The 18,277-nt window shown below is 45.1% G+C and overlaps 1 protein-coding gene across 2 annotated transcripts in view; it reads left to right on the top strand.

Annotated features, from left to right (window-relative positions):
• The first annotated feature begins 2,596 nt into the window (after positions 1-2,596).
• The window catches only part of PDCD6 (programmed cell death 6), a 137,216-nt gene continuing 121,535 nt past the window's right edge, over positions 2,597-18,277 (top strand). The window contains exon 1 of one of the 2 annotated variants that reach the window (XM_073630726.1): positions 2,597-2,838. In XM_073630726.1, coding sequence (XP_073486827.1) covers positions 2,765-2,838 — 74 coding nt within the window. In that variant the 5' untranslated portion in view covers positions 2,597-2,764. The remainder of the gene's footprint in view (positions 2,839-18,277) is intronic. The other variant, XM_073630727.1, reaches the window with a different exon arrangement.

The following is an 18,277-nucleotide window of genomic DNA, read 5'->3' as shown; positions in this document are numbered from 1 at the left end:
ACACGCACATGAACTGTGATGACGTCTTAGTCGGTTGGGTTCAATATTGAGTTGGCCCACCCTTTGCAGCTATAACCGCTTCAGCTTTGCTGGGAAGGCTGTTTAGGAGTATGGGAATGTTTGACCAAACTTTCAGAAGCACATTTGTGAGGTCAGGCACTAATGTGGACGAGAAGGCCTGGCTTGCAGTCTCTGCTCTAATTCATGCCAAATGTGTTCTATCAGGTTGAGGTCAGGACTCTGTGCAGGCCAGTTAAAGTTCCTCCACCCCAAACTCGCCCATCCATGTCTATATGGATCTTGCTTTGTGCAGTGGTCCATATCATTTAGTGGCGGGGGGATTAAGGTGTAGGGTTGTTTTTCAGGGGTTGAGCTTGGCCCCTTTGTTCCAGTGAAGGGAACTCTTAGGCTACTTTCACACTGGGGCGTTTTTCAGGTGCTTTTGGGATAAAAATAGCACCTGAAAAATGCCTCCCCTGCAGCCCCAGTGCAAGAGCCCGAGTGCTTTCACACTGGGGCAGTGTGCTTACAGGACGTCAAAAAAAGTCCTGCGAGCAGCATCTTTCACCGCTCCTCCGCCGCCCCTGCCATTGAACTCAATGGGCACCGATGCCAAAGCGCTTTGGCAGCGGCACTTTTAACCCTTTATTCGGCCGCTAAAGGGGGTTACATGTGCCCGCTAGTGGCCGAAAAGTGCCGCTTTCACGCTAACACTCCCCCTGCCCCAGTGTGAAAGTAGCCTTAAGGAGTTAGCATACCAAGACATTTTGGACTATTTACTGCCCCCAACTTTGTGGGAACAGTTTGGGGTTGGCCCTTTCTGTTCCAACATGACTGCGCACCAGTGCACAAAGCAAGGTCCATAAAAGACAAGGATGAGCGCGTTTGGGGTGGAGGAACTTTACGGACTTGCACAGAGTCCTGACCTCAACCCTATAGAACACCTTTGGGATGAATTAGAGTGGAGACTGTGAGCCAGGCTTTTTTGTCCACATCAGTGCCTGACCTCACAAATGCATTTCTGGAAGAATGGTCAAACATTCGTATAGACACACTCGAAGGAGAGCGCTTCTCCAACGGGGCACTTGAGAAGATGTGGAGCCAGAAGCGCCGCTGAGGGATCCCAGAAGAGGAGGATCGGGGCCACTCTGTGCAAAACCAACTGCACAGCGGAGGTAAATATGACATGTTTGTTTTTTTAAAAACCCTGAACCTTTACAACCCCTTTAAGTTGGCCAGACATTAGTAGATTTTTTCAGTACATTCGGTGACTTCACAAATGTCATTCAAAAGTACTTCAAAATTTAATTTGCTTTTCACATTTGAGATTTGATTTTGGAACGAATGGACTTTAACAAAAAACACACACACTGCTAGGTGTTTTATAATGAGCATCGATCCGAGCGGCTACCTGTCAAAACTAGGTACCCGCTGAGTACTCAAAGCAGAACTTCCCCCCTTTGGGTGGAGCTCCACTTTAACACTGGTCACAGGTACAGTATGTTTTCATCTACAGGAGCTCCTTATCTGCAAAGGCAGATTTTTTGGCAAAGGTGAACTATGCCTTAAAAGAGAAGCCTGATACTGCAGCTGTCCCCCGTCGCCTCTGGACCTAGAACAGTGCTTGGTGTTCAGTGAGCAGAGACTTTCAGTCTCCGGTGTTCTGTCAAAATAGCCAATTCATCAAGATCTCCAATCTCGTCACTTTTGGTTACTGTAAAGCATCAGTAATTGGAGATTTAGACGAGTTGTTGTTTTAACACAACACCGGCAAGCGTGTACACTCCAGTACACGAAGAGTTTGCTGTTTTGACAGAACAGTTGCTAAGGAGGAAAAAGTTGTCGCCACCTTGGAGGTGGCCATGTTGGTTAGTATCGGGCGGACTAACAATGTCTGCACATAATATGGTGTACCGGAGCATACACGCTTGCCGGTGTAGTGTCAAAACAGAAACTCGTCTAAACCTCTAATTACTGATGCTTTACAGTAACCGGAAGTGACACTATTGGATATCTCGATGAATTGGCTATTTTGACAGAACAACGGCTCTCTGCTCTGCTACTTGAGTGCTCACTGGCAATTGGGGTTGAGTATAGGATGAAAGCCGGTGGCTCAGTGTCCCGGCAGCTCTCTGAGAGGCTGAGCCAGCTACTGGTCCCGCCATCTGGGTGGAACGTGACAGTAAAGTCAGGAGTCTGGACCATCTGAGTGATTTCTGCCAACAGCAGACTTTAGCCCTCTGTCGGCTGAAAATAGGTCACAGGAGCGCAGAACAAAATGCAATCCTGTGACCCACAAAAGGAGTAGGGCCAATTTCTGTTTGAAATGCTAAAGTACAACCCAGACTGTCATGTATGATAGGCATAAATCTTTCTAATTGTTTGTTTTATAACATACAATGAAACAGGAATTCCCTTAGATATATCCAACAGCTACGCACCATTCATTGCACAGAAGGAGGACACATCTCGATGTCTGCAAGACTTATGTCAGTTTGGATTTTCCCTCCGTACACACTGCACTCTTTGGAAGCACACGGAAATCACGTTGCGTAACGTGAGGAAGAATTGGGGAAGAATCTGTGCTTGTCGTCGGAACTGCAGTCAGGTGGGTGAAGGGGCGTGGCTGTAATGTCTTCCGGGTTGACAAAGGCAGTTTAGACTGGGTGAAAGCTGACAGTTGCTGTGCTTATAGGGAGAGGTGCGGTGCGTGTTGAAGTCAACGAGGAGACCCTTCGGTACGTGTAGAAGACGATCAGAGATCATGGCTTACTACAATCACCAGACTCGTCCTCATGGCGTTCCTGATCAGAGCTTCCTCGCCACTATCTTCCAGAGGTAAGTGTCTCTGTGTACCCTTCCTGCTTCCGGGCATGGAAGACGTTGTCTAGCTTATTTTTTTTTTGTGTATTTTTTTTTTTTCCTTCAACTAAACTTCTTCCCCTTCCCTTTTATTTTTTTTCCCTTCCCTGGATGAAACACGAATATGTAAAATATAAATAAAATCCGAATATTTACCTCCCCTGCAGCAACGTGATGTCTGTAAAACCTGCTGACGTATTTGCTCTGTCCTCGTCTTAATTCTATATGTTTAGCCATCTTGATTGGCATGCCTGGAGTGACATAACTTCCACACATGTGTTAGTTTATCCCAGTGTTTCGTCAAAATAGCCAATTCATCAAGATGTCCAATTACGTTGCTTCCGGTTACCGTAAACTGTCAGTAATTTGAGATTTTGATGACTTGCTGTTTTGACACACCACCGGTGTTCTGTCAGATAGCTGTTACTCCACGCCTATACTAACCAACAAAATGGCTGCCTCCGCAGCGACAACTTTTTCCTCATTACCTGCTGTTGTGTCAAAACAGCAAAGTCTTCTTGTACCGGAGTGTACACGCTTGCTGTGTTGTGTCAAAATGGCAAGTCATTGAAATCTCCAATTAATGATGGTTTCCAGTAACCGGAAGTGATGTAATTGGAGATCTTGATGAATTAGCTATTTTGACAGAACACTCTGAGCATACACACTGATCTTCGCATGTGTGACTTGGTGTATGTGAGGGGAAACATTGCTGGCAGGGGGGCACTTCTATTGTGGACTTGCTAAGGGGAGTTTGTAAACAAAGTCTTCAATACTGTAGGTTTTCATGGTGCCTCTGCACCACAAATGTCTGTTCAGGTGACGGAGCTCCCTCTTGCAGCTGTCCCAAAGACAGCGCCATGGCCGAGGAGTTTTGCAACTTCATGGAGGTGTAGAGACACTAGTTCATCAGGTGTACTCCCCTTGTGATTGTCAGCAGGTAATGGACAGATTCCTAAATCAATAGACACCCTGCTTTTGAGTATAGAATCTGCCCTCCTGTCTGCTGTCAATCACCATGGGAGAGCAGAACTAGTCCTTCAGCTTTCCCCTCAGACTCCGCCCACTCTGTCACTGGTTGTTGAGAGCCTGTCAGCTGTGAAGTGGATAGTGTCTTGACAATCGGCAATAAATATGTAGAAGAGGGGGCGCAGAATGCCGCCTGCTGCACAGCATACAGGGGCAGATACTCTGCTTTAGTGTGGATTTGGTTTAAATCAAGTCCATATAAAGCACTAGTAAAAAGGCTTGATTTAAATCCTATATTCCCCCCTCACCTTCCTGGACAGCTACTTGAGATTATTGGCTCCGCCCTCTACAGGAAACACAAATCAGATACAATTTAAAAGGCCCCTCCCTTTCCTTTGACCCTCAGTTATTTTGTGTTTCCAGACCCTCCAGGAGCACTGGCATGTTTTTTGTTTTCTTAGGGTTGGTGGACCCCCCCCCCCCCCCCCCTTCTATGGTTTCATCCAGGACTAGTTGTGGCCAAGTCCTGGGTGATAGTCTGTACTTTTACCAGAAGGGTTCCCTACTTCTGGGTTTACTTGCCTACCTGGTGATGTGAGTGGTGGCAACTCCCTTCCATTTTTTTTTTTTCCCCCAGCTCTGCTATGTAGAACTGTATCCTCCTCGTGTTTCATTTGTGGTGTACCAAGGTGGTAACGTGGCAAGATGGCGCCGCAACCGGAAGTCACATGACGCACTTCCGGACGCCGTTTTTTCATAAGGAAGCATGGCGTGGATACACTGAGGACATACTGCACGGGGAATAGTCTGCTAAATGCCAGTCAAGTGCATTTTGCGGTACAGCAGCAGTCTACTCTACGGCCAATCTCCACTTGCTTCATGAAGCTTGAGGACAGGTCTGAGGCTGGAGCATCCACTCGTATTGAACCAGCGGCAGCATCCGGGTCCCATACTGCCCCTGCTCTCTCACTCCTTGCCAAGTCAGTTTCCTTCTTAGCTGATGCAACAGCAGAGTCAGTGAAAACTGCAGCCAGGGCTTCTGCTCTCATTAATTCAGCTAGGCAAGTTATCTGGCTTAAATCTTGGAAAGGTGATCTTACCTCCAAGAATAAACTCTGCGGCATTCCCTTTGAAGGCGAGGTCTTATTCGGTTCCTCCTTAGAGGAGGTCCTAGCTCGTTCCTCTGAAAAGAGTAAACGGTTTCCTTCTTCCCAAAGGTGTAAACCCCAGAATAAGAGGCCTTTTCGTGGCTTTCAAAACAAGGCTAATTTTAAAGCCAACAGGCAAAGAAGAAATGGTCTTTTAACAAAGACAAGCAAAAAGCGGGAGCTCTCTTTGCTCCTTCAGCCCCTTCCAAAAATCCCCAGTGACGCCAGGATAGGGGTAGGAGGAAGGTTGTCCCATTTCATCAAGGAATGGGCAGAGATTTCTGACAATTCCTTTATTCTTCAAACATTGGAAAGGGGTTACAGGTTGGAATTCAAAAATCCTCCAACCCCCCCCCTCCCGTGCCCCCAGCCCCAACCCCCCCTACCCCCACCCCCCCTAGGTTTTTTTTTTTCTTACCCATCTCCCGAGAGACCGGGAGAGGCAGCAAGCCATGATAGATCTGATTTCTGTGTGGGAAACGGAGAGAGTTATTTCTCCTGTTCCGGAAAGTCATAAATTCCGTGGATTTTATTCTCATGTCTTTCTGGTCAAGAAGGCTTCCGGCGGCTTTCATATGGTCATAAATTTAAGCGTCCTGAACAAATACATAGTCTACAGACGTTTCCGAATGGAGAACATTTATTCTGTAAAGAATCTGTTGTTACCAGGGGTCTTCATGGTTACCCTGGATCTTCAGGATGTTTATCTTCATGTACCAATCTGCCAGAGTCACCGAAGGTTCCTCAGGTTTGCGGTTCTCATGGGAAATGAACCAAGTCACTGGCAGTTCAATGCCCTTGCTTTTGGTCTCTCGGCAGCACCCAGAGTTTTTACAAAAATCATGGCCAAAGTCATGGCTTTTTTTCAGATTCAAAGTGTATCGATCGTCCCATATCTAGACGATTTTTTGATTTTTGCTCAAGACAAAGAGTCCCTTGTTCAGGATCTGCTTTTGGTTTTGCGGACCTGTCAGAAATTGGGGTGGAAAGCCAACCAGCAGAAATCTTGCCTGGTGCCCTCCCAGATCATACTTTTCCTGTGTTATCTTATAGACTCTGTTGTCCAAAATATATTTTTTCCCAAGGAGAAGATTTTGAAAATTCTTCTCTCCGTGCAGGCCTTCAAGTTGCTCCCTCAGACCTCCCTTCGGCGGATAATGCAGTTGCTGGGATTCATGACTGCGGCCATTCTAGGGGTGCCTTGGGCCTAATTACACTCCAGACCCCTTAAGGCTTTTCTTTTACTCCATTGGGATCGCAGGAAGATCTCTCTAGATCAGCTGGTAAAGCTGTCAGGAGAGAATTTTCTCGCTCTCTCCTGGTGGGAGCAACGAGAACATCTGCAGGTAGGGAAGGATTGGGCACCACATTCCCCAGTAGGGTTGGGGTGCTCACACACAGGACTGGCAGGCCCAGGAAGCCTGGTTGCTAGAGGAGGCAATATATAAAAAAAATTAAATAAATAAATAGCTGATCGCCGTCATTACTAGTAATACATTTTTTGTTTTTTTTTTTTTTGTTTTTTTTTGTGCTATAAACAAAATAAGAACGCCAATTTTGAAAAAATCGCATTATTTTTTTACTTTTTGCTATAATAAATATCCCCCCCAAAAAAAAAAAAAAAAAAAAAAAATAGTTTTGGCCGATACGTATTCTTCTACATTTTATTGGTAAAAAGAAATCGCAATAAGCGTTTATTGATTTTGCGCAAAAGTTATAGCGTTTACAAAATAGGCGATAGTTTTATGGCATTTTTATTAATAAAAAAAAAAAAAAAATTATTACTAGTAATGACGGCGATCAGCTATTTATTTAATTTTTTTATATCGGGACTGCGACATTATGGCGGACTCATCGGACATTTTTGGGACCATTGTCATTTATACAGCAATCAGTGCTATAAAAAATGCACCGATTCCTCTGTAAATGACACTGGCAGTGAAGGGGTTAACCACTAGGTGGCGGGGTAAAGTATGTCCTAGGGGAGTGATTCTAACTGTAGGGGGGATGGGCTGTGTGTGTCACTACACTGATCTCTGCTCCCGATGACAGAGAACAGTGACACTGTCACTAGGCAGAACGGGGAGATGCTGTTTAAAACGGCATCTCCCCTGACAAAACTTGAATAAAAACTATTTAAAAAAAAAAAAAAAAAAAAAAAAAAGCATCTCCCCGTTCGTCCTCTCCGTGAGGCGATCGCGGTTATCCCCGCGGCGATCGAGTCCACGGGACCCTCGATCCAACTCGCGGAGATCGCAGCAGGCAAATTCAAAGTATCGTTACTTTGCACAGCCGTGCCATTCTGCCGGCGTATATCTACAGGAGCTGGTCGGGAACCGGTTAATAAAACACTCCAAAATCTTCAACCATTATACTCGCATATAGTAAAATTCAAAGCAAGCAGAAATACCACAGCAGATCTTCCATAAACATCTAAAGTGGTGTATTGTGGTCATGGAGGACCAGAGGTGTGCAGGTGCTCTCTCACTCTCACCCACTCCTCAGACTCGGACCTCCACATCCTGGTTCTGGGTATCGTGTCAAACGTTAGTGATGATGGTTGCCGTACAGCCACGCCACAACATGTTTCGTCACACAGACTTAATCATGGGATTGGCTGTACGACACGGCAACCACCCCTCTTATACCCTCACGTCAATCACAAACGGAAGTGTACAATCTGCGCACACCTCATGTCCCCATACCCGCAATGCCCCAACTGTAACATCGATTCCAAGCAGCTAAAGGAACAACATACAAGGGTGCATCATAGGCAACAACCGATTTTCTCATTCCACAAATAAGCATGTCGGCAGCTGAGGATCGCACCGTATTTAAGGTGCACATTCCCAGATATCTGTCGCTAATATCTAAAAATCAGATATCATAAAATACACTAAAACAATAAAACAAATATTCTGGATAAAGGGCTGAAATTATACACAAACATCAATATAATTGTCTACACGTAGTTTCCCATTTTCAGAGACAAAAAATTATTATATAATGAGAAGAATACAATATATAGAGTCAAAGAGATAACCAATGGAAAAACTCTGTAAAATAAGGATAAATGAGATGATGTTGGATTTCTGTGTGAGGGATCGATGTCCCTCTGACAGAAGCCGGTGATCTGCTCCACCCCCCACGCTGACCGCATGAAAAATACAGATTACATCACCTGATCTGTGATCAGCAGAGTCACACACCACGCACGACCCGCAGGCAGCTCATGCACAGGAGGACGTCCTCCCAGCAATTAAGGCCTGGGCTGTAGCAGTCTTTCGACTATAGCGCAGGCGGCAAGTAGCTAAAAAAGAAAAAGATGGCAAAGGTTCAACCATCCACACTCAAGGACAACTAAATCTAAAAACAAAAAAATTAAAGTTACACGATACAAGTCCTTAGACAAGAAGGCTGCATTCATTTTTTTAGCAAGCACAGAAGATATCTGCTGATTTTGATCAAACATGCAGTGCCCTTGTTGCCTCACAAACTGGACTAAAAGCAAAAACAATCCTCTTTCTTATGTAAACTACTAACTCGTGTGGATTAGTGACACTAAACAGTATCCGTACTCCTCAAAAATAATCCGTACACTTCCACTACATAATTGTCCTGTAATTCCCCCCCCCCCGCCCTTTTTTTTTTTTTTTTCTTTTTTTCCTCCCAAGAAACAGTTTCTAAGGCCACTTTCACACTGAGGTGCTTTACAGGTGCTTTAGTGCAAAAATTAGCGCCTGTAGAGCGCCTCTCCAGTGTGAGCCCGCTTTCACACTGTAGCGGTGCACTTGCAAGATGTTGCGGGCACTTTGAACCCCTTGTGGGGGGTTGAAAGCACACCACTAGCAGCGGTAAAGCGTCGCTAAAATCAGCGCTGCTTTACCGCTACCGCCTGTGTGAAAGTGCTTTTTACTGTATTTTTCTGCTTCCTTGTAACATCCTCTGTGAGCTACCAAACTTCTCCAAGTTAGTTGCAGTCATGTGCACTGTTATGCGCACATTACAGATCATATAGAACATCTCAGGAGCGAGCAAGAGAGAGTGGCTATGTTTCTACATAAAGTAGGACCAATGTAGCCAACATCGAACAGTAAGTCGAATCACAGCAGGGGAAAAAATGAATTTGGAGGAGACTGAGAGCAGTAGAAGGTATTTTCCCTTAACGTCTTTCAGGACAGCACCTTGAGAGCATGGCTCCACCCACTTGTCAGGAAACGCACCTCCACCAATCTTTGAAAGGAGGCTCCTTCCCACTTATCAGTTTTTGTTTCCTCTGGAGGGAAGACATGGGGGAGTTAGGAGCTCTCAAGGTGCTGTCCTGAGAGGCCAGGCTCCCTACTCCCCTATAAATTTTTTTTTTACTTCAGAGAGCTGGTTCCTCCCAACTCCACAGGCTGATGTAGGGCTGAGTGGATGGGCTCCTTCTCCCTCATCAGTGCTCAAGGAGAGCCAGGACTACTCCAGGAGTCGGCGCTCCCAGGCGGGGGTGTTAGGCATGTTCGGTCGCTCTTTTTTGCTCCAGGATATGTTCCTTTTTCCTTACGCCGCTGCCATGTTGGGAAGGGCATTTAGAGGACTGCATCCGCCGGATGTGACGTAACCAGAAGTGGGGTGGCATCCGACGAGCAGACGATGGGCGTCATTTCCACCGGAAAGCGCAGGGGGGTGGAGGGAGGAATAGGTCTGGTGCCTATATTGCCGGTGTTTTTGCCACAAGCATCGCGCTGCTGCCTCAGCATGGATTCAGGAACCGCAGCAAGTGGGAGGCACCAACAAGGCCCGGGTAAGGAGCAGACTGGATGTTCTGCTCTATTTTACTGTGGGGTCTCTCTCTAGCTCTCTTCTCCCTAGTTCTTAGTGGGGTTTGAGTGTGTTTTTCCCCCCTGGTGGCAGGGGCCTGTCTGGGCACATGAGTCTGCTGTTTCTCTCACTGTGCACCTGTGGTGAGCATCTTGAATGGTTTCAGGCTGACTCAAAAGGATGGTTTTTTTTTTTTTCCTTTTTTTTTTTTCCCCTTATGGCAGGCCAAGAGCTCTGACCCAGGGATTAAAAAGAAATGTCCGTCATGCAAAACTAAGTTACCTGAAGGCTGGAAAAAGGCTTTATGTCAAGCATGCATTAACTCTTTGGTGAAGGAAGAAGCTTCTTCTGCATGCAGTGATATGATCCCGTCTGTCAAAAAGGAATTGGATGCTACCATTCAATCCTTTTAGATCCTCACTTACAAATCCATCCTCAAGTCAGCCTACTACTTCACAATCCTCTCAAGGCTTGCTGTTCGTCCCAGCAGTGGAGGCAGAATTGGGTCCTCTGAACCAGGAAGGGCTTTCCCCCTCATTCTAATGAAGAATCAGATGAGGATGAGCTGGAGAATATGCCTTCCAAATACAACTCGTCTTTGGATCAAGTAGACGGCCTCTTGAGGGCAATTTATGCTACTTTGGGCTTAGAGGAAGAGCATAAAGAATTGTCTTGACATGACAGGATGTATGCAGGGCTCGGCGAGCCCAAAACACGTACCTTTCCAGTCCTCGCAGTAGTTTCTGAGACAATCAAGAAAGAATGGACTGATCCTGAAAGACAACCTTTCTTCTCAAGGGCTCATAAGAGAAGGTTCCCTTTTGATGAAGACCTAGCGGCTCTCTGGAATAAGGTCCAAAACTTGATGCAGCCTCTCAAGTGTCAAGATCAACTGATCTAGCATTTGAGGACATTTAGATTTTAAAAGACCCCATGGATAAAAAGATGGATCAACAACTGAAGAGGGCTTGGCAATCCATCATTAGCAACCTTAAGCCAACAATGGCAACTACTTGTGTCTCCAGGAATATGGAGTATTGGGTGAACCAGCTTAAGGCTCATATAAAATTTTGATTCCTTTTCAAAACTGTCAGCAGCTGTAGCCTATCAGGATGACAGCAAAAGCCGTAGCCCTTACTAATTCAGTCAGAAGGGCTCTGGTTAAAAACCTGGCAGGGGGACTCAGCATCTAAAAATGAACTATGCAGGTCCCTTTCCTATGGCATTTATTGTCTCAAAGGGCTCAGGAACAAAACAAGCCTCAAGAGAAAAAGAAAAATTGGTCAGGGCAGAGGAGAAAAGGCAAAAATGTCCTTTTCCATCCTCCTGCGTCATCCAACAAGATGCAATGACAGCCGGTTACAGGTGGGAGGAAGACTTCAGGTTTTTCTCCCCTCTTGGGCGAGCATAACAGAAAACCCAGTACATTCTGTGCATGCTGGCCCAAGGTTACAGAATAGAATTTTCAGATCTCCCCCCAGAAAGGTACTTTTATAACAAACCTTCCAAGAGATACAACAAAGTCCCTAGCAATGCAGAACCTGTTAAAGGTTCTGATAGATCAGGGGATGGTGACTCAGGTTCCACAGAGGGAGCATTATCAGGGATTTTATTCCCGTATATTCCTGATTAAAAAAAAAAAAAAAAAAAAATCCAACCGGAAGTTTTCGATTTAATCCTCAACCTGAAACCTCTGAACAGATCGGTCCTATACAAAAGGTTTCGTATATACTCCCATCTTCACGGTCAAAAACCTATTGACAAAGGAATGCTTTATGGCATCGATCGTCCTTCGAGATGCCTATCTGCATATCCCCATAGCCCCTCAGCCTCAGAAATTCCTAAGGATGGCGATTAAATATGGGGAAAGAGATTCTGCACCTGCAATTCAAGGCCCTCCCCTTTGGCCTTTTTATCTGCCCCGCGAATATTTATAGAGGTGATGGCAGAAGCTTTCACATCTGTCCGCCTGCAGGGGATCGCTGTAATTCCGTACCTGGACGACCTGCTCTTCTTTGCCCCTTCCAGGGTGAAGTTGTTAGAGGACTTCGGGAAAGCCCACAGTCATCTAGAAGCCTTGGGTTGGATCGTAAATATGCAAAAGTCAAATTTCAATCCAGCCCAGGAAGTACAATTTCTTGGGTATTTCAGTTCAGTGGAGCAGAGAAGTTTTTTTCTTCCAGAAGAGAAAAAGTAAAAGTCAAAAATGATGTAGCCTCCTTAGAGACAAATCCAGGAATTATCAGTCAGACGAGTCATGTCAGCCCTAGGAACCCTAACCTCAACAATGCTAACCATTCAATGAGCAAGGTTACATTTCAGACCTCTTCAGAGTTTCCTCCTGAGAGTATGGGATCACAGGACAGAATCTCTGGAGGCAAAGGTAAAAATCCCCATCAAAGTCAAACGATCGCTTTGGTGGAGAAATCGGGCAAATCTGTCAAAGGGCCTGCTATGGTCTTTCCCAATAGAATAAGTGGTAACAACGGATTCCAGCGTGTAGTGATGGGGGGCGCACCAGGGTCAAAACTTCACACAAGGAGTTTGATCTCAGTCAGAGGTGAAAGTCCTCAAATTGGAGGGAACTAAGGGCGGTCGCCTTAGCATTGGATGCCTTCTCTCCAATTCTTCAAGTTTCCCATGTCCAGGTCCTCTGACAATGCCACTACCATAGCCTACCTGAACAAGCAAGGGGGCACAAGAAGCAAGACACTTCAGTTACTGGCTGCAAAGATCCTAGGATGGGCAGAAAATCATGTGCTGTCCTTATCAGCAGTCCACCTCAAGGGCACTCTAAATGTAGTGGCAGATTATCTAAGCAGAAGGCGGATTCAAGAGGCAGAATGGGGATGGAATCCGGAAGTTTTTGCAATGATCACCAGGGCTTGGGGCCAGCCCCAAATAGACCTGTTTGCGTCAGAAGAAAATATGCAACTCCCGGTTTTCATCTCAAGTCACAGAAACGACAGTTCCCAGGGGACATATGCGTTAATACAGCCTTGGAACTTTCATCTGGGTTACGCCTTTCCTTCTTTTCAACTAATCCCGTTGGTATTGAGAAAGATACAGAGAGAGAAAGTGGCAGTAATTTTAATCACTCCATTTTGGCCAAAAAGGGCATGGTTTACCACCATTCTACAGATGGCAGTCAAACCATCTTGGCAGCTGCCTCACTGGCAAGACTTACTTCTACAAGGTCCGATACATCATCCGGAAGTGGCCAGTCTAAGCCTCACCACTTGGTATCTGAAGAGCAGTTGTTAACCACTTGCCGACAGCCGCATGTACACTTACGTTGGCAGAATGACACGGCTGGGCAAATGAGCGTACCTGTACGTCCCTTTGAATTTGCCGTCGTGTGCGCATGACCCTGCCCCAAGCTCCGTGAGTGGGATCGTGGGTCCCGCGGACTCTATGTCCGCGGGCATACCCGCGATCGTCTCACGGAGAGAAAGACGGGAGTTGCTAATGTAAACAAGCATCTCCCCATTCTGCCTAGCGACACTGTCACTGATCATAGCTCCCTGTGATCGGGAGCTATGATCAGTGACGTGTCACTCATAGCCACGCCCCCTAACAGTTAGAATCACTCCCTATGGCACACTCAACCCCTTCCTAGCCAGCTAGTGGTCAACCCTTTCACTGCCAGTGTCATTTTTCAGTAATCCGTGCAATTTTATAGCACTGATCACTGTAAAAATGACAATGGTCCTAAATTGTCCGATGTGTCCGCCATGATGTCGCAGTCACAATAAAAATCGCAGATCGGCGCCATTACTAGTAAAAAAAAAAAAAAAAAAAAAAAAATTATTAATAAAAATGCCATAAAACTAACCCCTATTTTGTAGACGCTATAACTTTTGCGCAAACCAATCAAACACTTATTGGAATTTTTTTTACCAAAAATATGTAGAATACGTATCTGCCTAAACTGAGGAAAAAAAAAAATTGTGTGTGTGATTTTGGCGACATTTATTATAGTAAAAAAATAATGTGTTGGGGTTTTTTTTTTTTTTTTTTTCAAAATTGTCGCTCCTATTTGTTTATAGCGCAAAAAATAAAAACCACAGAGGTGATTAAATACCACCAAAAGAAAGCTCTGTTTGGGGGGGGGGAGGACGTCAATTTTGTTTGGGAGCCACGTGGCATGACCGCGCAATTGTCAGTTAAAGAGACGCAGTGCTGAATCGCAAAAAGTGCTCTGGTCTTTGGCCAGCCGAATGGTCCGGAGCTTAAGTGGTTAAAAAGCAAGGTTCTATCCCAACCTTTGGTAACTACCTTACTTTCCAGTAGAAAAAATAGTAACCAGAAAAATCTATGCTAAATATTGGAAAGTCTACAACGCCTACTGTCGTTCGACAAATATAACGGTAGAAAATGTTTGTGTCAATTCTAGAATTCCTTCAAAATGGGGCAGACAAGGCTTGTTAGTCAGCACGCTTAAAGTGCAGATAGCAGCATTGGGAGTTTTTCTGGAAAGACCAGTCTCTTCTGAGCCCTTAGTTATAAGATTTTTTTTTTTAAGGCGCTTACTAGATCTAGACCAGCTCCTTCTAAGCACTTTCCCAATTGGGATCTATTTGTGGTCCTACAAGCCCTCACGAAGGAACCTTTTGAACCACTACAAGAAATTTCACTGAAGGATCTTACTCTTAAGACTTTTTATTTTTGGTTGCAATAACATTAGCAAGGAGAATTAGTGAGCTGCACGCCCTATCTGTTAAAAAACCCTTTTTATCCTTCTACACAGATAGGATTATACTCCAAAACCGATCCGGGGTTTTTGCCAAAGGTAGCGTCAGCCCACAACAGGTCGCAGGAGATCATCCTACCAACCTTTTGCTCAAACCCTTCAGGGGAGAAAAAAAGCAAATTCCGTAATTTGGATGTAAGAAGGAATTTATTACGTTATCTTGAAGTTATAAAGAACTTTCGGTCTTCGGACTCTTTGTTTATACTTTTTTCCAGAAAAAAAAAAAAAGGGCCACCAAGCATCTAAGGGGTCAATAGCTAGAAGGCTTAAATCCGCTATTCTGGCAGCCTACTCTGTCGGGGCTATCTTCCCCCACTGGGAATTAAAGCACATTCTACCAGGGCTCAGGCCACTAAATGGGCAGAAATAGCTGGTGCCACCCCAGATCAAATTTGTAAGGCGGCTATGTGGTCAAGTTACCTAGGGTTGATCCTTTATTACAGACTGGATCTTCTGTCAGCAAGCGAGCAGGCTTTTGGCAGAAAGGTCTTACAGCAGGTTGTGGTCCCTCCCTAGTGGGTAAGTCTGTTATCCTCTCAAGGTGCTGTCCTGAAAGACGTTAAGGGAAAAATCCAGTTATGTTTACCGGTAACTTGTTTTCCAGGAGTCTTTCAGGACAGCAGCAACCCGCCCTTATTGTATTAAATTACTATGACGTGACTAACCATATTCTGATTGTGTTCCAGCTTGGGCCGGAGCTTCTCTACTACTAAGTGGGAAGGAGCCCCCTTTTAAAGATTGTTGGAGGTGTGTTTCCTGACAAGTGGGTGGAGCCACGCTCTCAAGGTGCTGTCCTGAAAGATTCCTGGAAAACAAGTTAAGTTATAGGTAAGTCTAACTTGATTTTTCTGAGTTACGTATACACTTGGATAGATTTTATTTATTTATTTTAAACCATTTTAGGTGAAATGTACTGTTGCGCCTTCGGTACAGTATGCAAGCGCTGTGTGGGAAAGCGGGAAGGGAGAGAGCACGCAACAACAAAGCTAGTACTGTATCTCTTCAGAGTTCTGTGGATTGGGGTGATTTATTACTTTGGAATGCAGCACAAGGCTTTACCTGCATGTAAAGACTAAGCAGTCTTTCAGAACAAACTGGGATTGATCGGTGTTGAGGGCTGTAAATGAAATGTTACACTATAGTAGAAAACATCTGAAAGATCTCATTGAAGTACTGAAAAGGATGTCACTTCTGTATTTTTGTTTTTTTGTTCTCTGCAGTAAAGAAACTTTCTAGGGGATTGGAGTGAGCACTGTGTTAAACTGGCTATACGGTAGTAGATTTCTGAACTAAAACTTCTTCGTACATTTGATGACTGAATGTCATTCACAAGTATTTCAAAATAACTTGTTTGTATTATTGAAATCCTTATGTTATGAAAAGTGTTTGCTGTGACAATAGATGTCCTTTTTAATAGCTTCCTGCCCGCTGGCTGTCATATATGGTGGCCTGGCTCTCGTTCTGGGCGGGTGTCATATGACGCCCGTCCATTTAAACAGGGAATGCGCACGATCGTGTGCGCGCATCCCTGTTCCTTCAGTGGCGGCGTGTCGTGGAGACACCGCTCGCCACCGAAGGGTGTGAACAGCCATTGGGTATGGCTGTTTACCACGTGTTTGGCCGTGATGAATTCATGGCCAGTCACACATTGTAACGCCCCACTTTGCTCGGCACGTCGGTGGCAGTGTGTCCCGGGAACACTGCTCGTCAAGCCATTGGCCGGCGGCTGTTTACCACGTGATCGGCTGTGATCCTTTCACAGCGGATCCCTAAATGTAAATATAGAGCGGTAACGAGATGTTACCGGGTTCTCCTCCTCACACCGATTGTGTGTGAGAAGGAGATTGCGGTAACATCTCGTTACCGCTTACTGTGTACACCAATTGCACTGATTTCCCCCCCCCCTCCATACGAGTACCTGTCACTGCCCTTCAGAGTACCCGTCACCAGGCCATCAAAGTACCCGAGTACCTATTTGCAGCCCATGCCTCATAGAATATACGTTGGGGTGTTTGCTTTCCAAAATGGGGTCATTTTGTGGCCAATTCCATTGTCTTGGTGCTCCAGGACCTTCAAAAGTGTAATAGGTGGTTGAGAAATGAGATGTGTCATTTATGCTCTTAGAATGCCTGAAGGTGCTACTTCAATGTTGGGCCTTTGTATGTGGCCAGGCTGTGTAAAAGTCTCACACATGTGGTATCGCCATACTCGGGGGGGGGGGGGGGGGGGGGGAGTAGCATAATGTATTTTGGGGTGTAATTTGTGGTATGCATATGCTGTGTTTGAGAAATAACCTGATATGACAATTTTGTAAAAAAAATCTTAATTTTGCAAAGAATTGTGGGAGAAAAAAAAATTAAAACTCACCATACTAATTACTTAATACCTTGAAATGTCTACTTTCTAAAATGGGTCATTTGGGGGGTATTTTTACTTTCCTGACTTGTTAGTGTCTCAAGAAATGAGATTCACCTGATGTACTGAAGGCCTGATCAGATGTGATCAATTTTCAGTGATTGGCACCATAGTTTGTAGACTCTAAAGCTGGCCATACACCTATAGATTATCTGCAGATTTTCTATGGTTAGATGGAAAAAGTGCAACAGATTTCTACATGTTCGCTAAACTGTGTGGATGGAGGAATCTCCCACTTTTTCCATCTAACCATAGAAAATCTGCAGATAATCTATAGGTGTATGGCCAGCTTTACTTTCACAAATACCAAATAATATACACTAATTTGGGTTATTTTTTTTACCACAGACATGTAGCAGTATACATTTTAGCCAAAATGTATGAAGAAAAATTACTAATTAGCAACATTTTATGACAGAAACAAAGAGGCATTTTTTTTTCACAAAATTTACAGATTTTTTTATTTATAGCGCAAAAAATAAAAAACCCACTAGTGATTAAATACCACCAAAAGAAAGCTCTATTTGTGTGAAACAAGGACGCAAATTTCATATGGGTACAGTGTTGCATGGCTGAGTAATTGTCATTCAAAGTGTGAGAGCGCTGAAAGTTGGTCTGGGCAGGAAGGGGACACTGTATTGAGGTGGTTAAAGGAGAAGTCCAGCCACAGCTCATTTGGCTGGGCTTCTCCTATGGATTACAGGAGTGCAATTTGTTTTGCACTCGTCTGTGACCCGTTTTCTGTGACGTCACAGAAATCAGTCCAGGCACCGCCTCATCCCAACAATGGAAGTTTGGATCCACCAGGTGCCTGGCCTGACACCCTTCTCAGCCAGCTGCTGAGGCGGCTGCTCGCCGCCCCTCCACAGCTCAGCGCTCCAGTTAGCGAGGAGGGAGCAGAGCGGAGAGATGCTGATTGACAGTCAGCTGCTCTCTGCTCGGGGAGCTGTGAGATCCAAGCCATTGGCGATGTTTGATCGCTCGGCTCTCAGGGTAGAGGCGTCGCAAGATGCAGCAACAGACCGATGTTGCACCCACCTAGATAAGTATGATACTGAAAAAAAAAAAATATTCCTTTTACTTCTCTTTTAAAAGACTTCATTCACACAGGTGCTAAGCCCCATTGTTTATCTCTTTGGAGTAGTATGGAACGGTGTGCACACAGCCTATATAAGTGAATGTGGATGCAGCGCTGTATGGACTCACCCACACACTACAGTTTGACAGGTACGCAGGGAGAGGTGCTCGGCCCTGCATGCACACTGTCATGTTAAGAGCCACCCACCTATCTCTACATACCTGTCAAACTCAGCTGTGCGGATGAGTC

The sequence above is a fragment of the Aquarana catesbeiana genome, linkage group LG05 (genome assembly GCF_042186555.1).
Source record: "Aquarana catesbeiana isolate 2022-GZ linkage group LG05, ASM4218655v1, whole genome shotgun sequence".
NCBI lineage: Eukaryota > Metazoa > Chordata > Amphibia > Anura > Ranidae > Aquarana > Aquarana catesbeiana.
The sequence above is the reverse complement of the archived record's forward strand: the minus strand, read 5'-3'. Positions and strand labels throughout refer to the sequence as shown.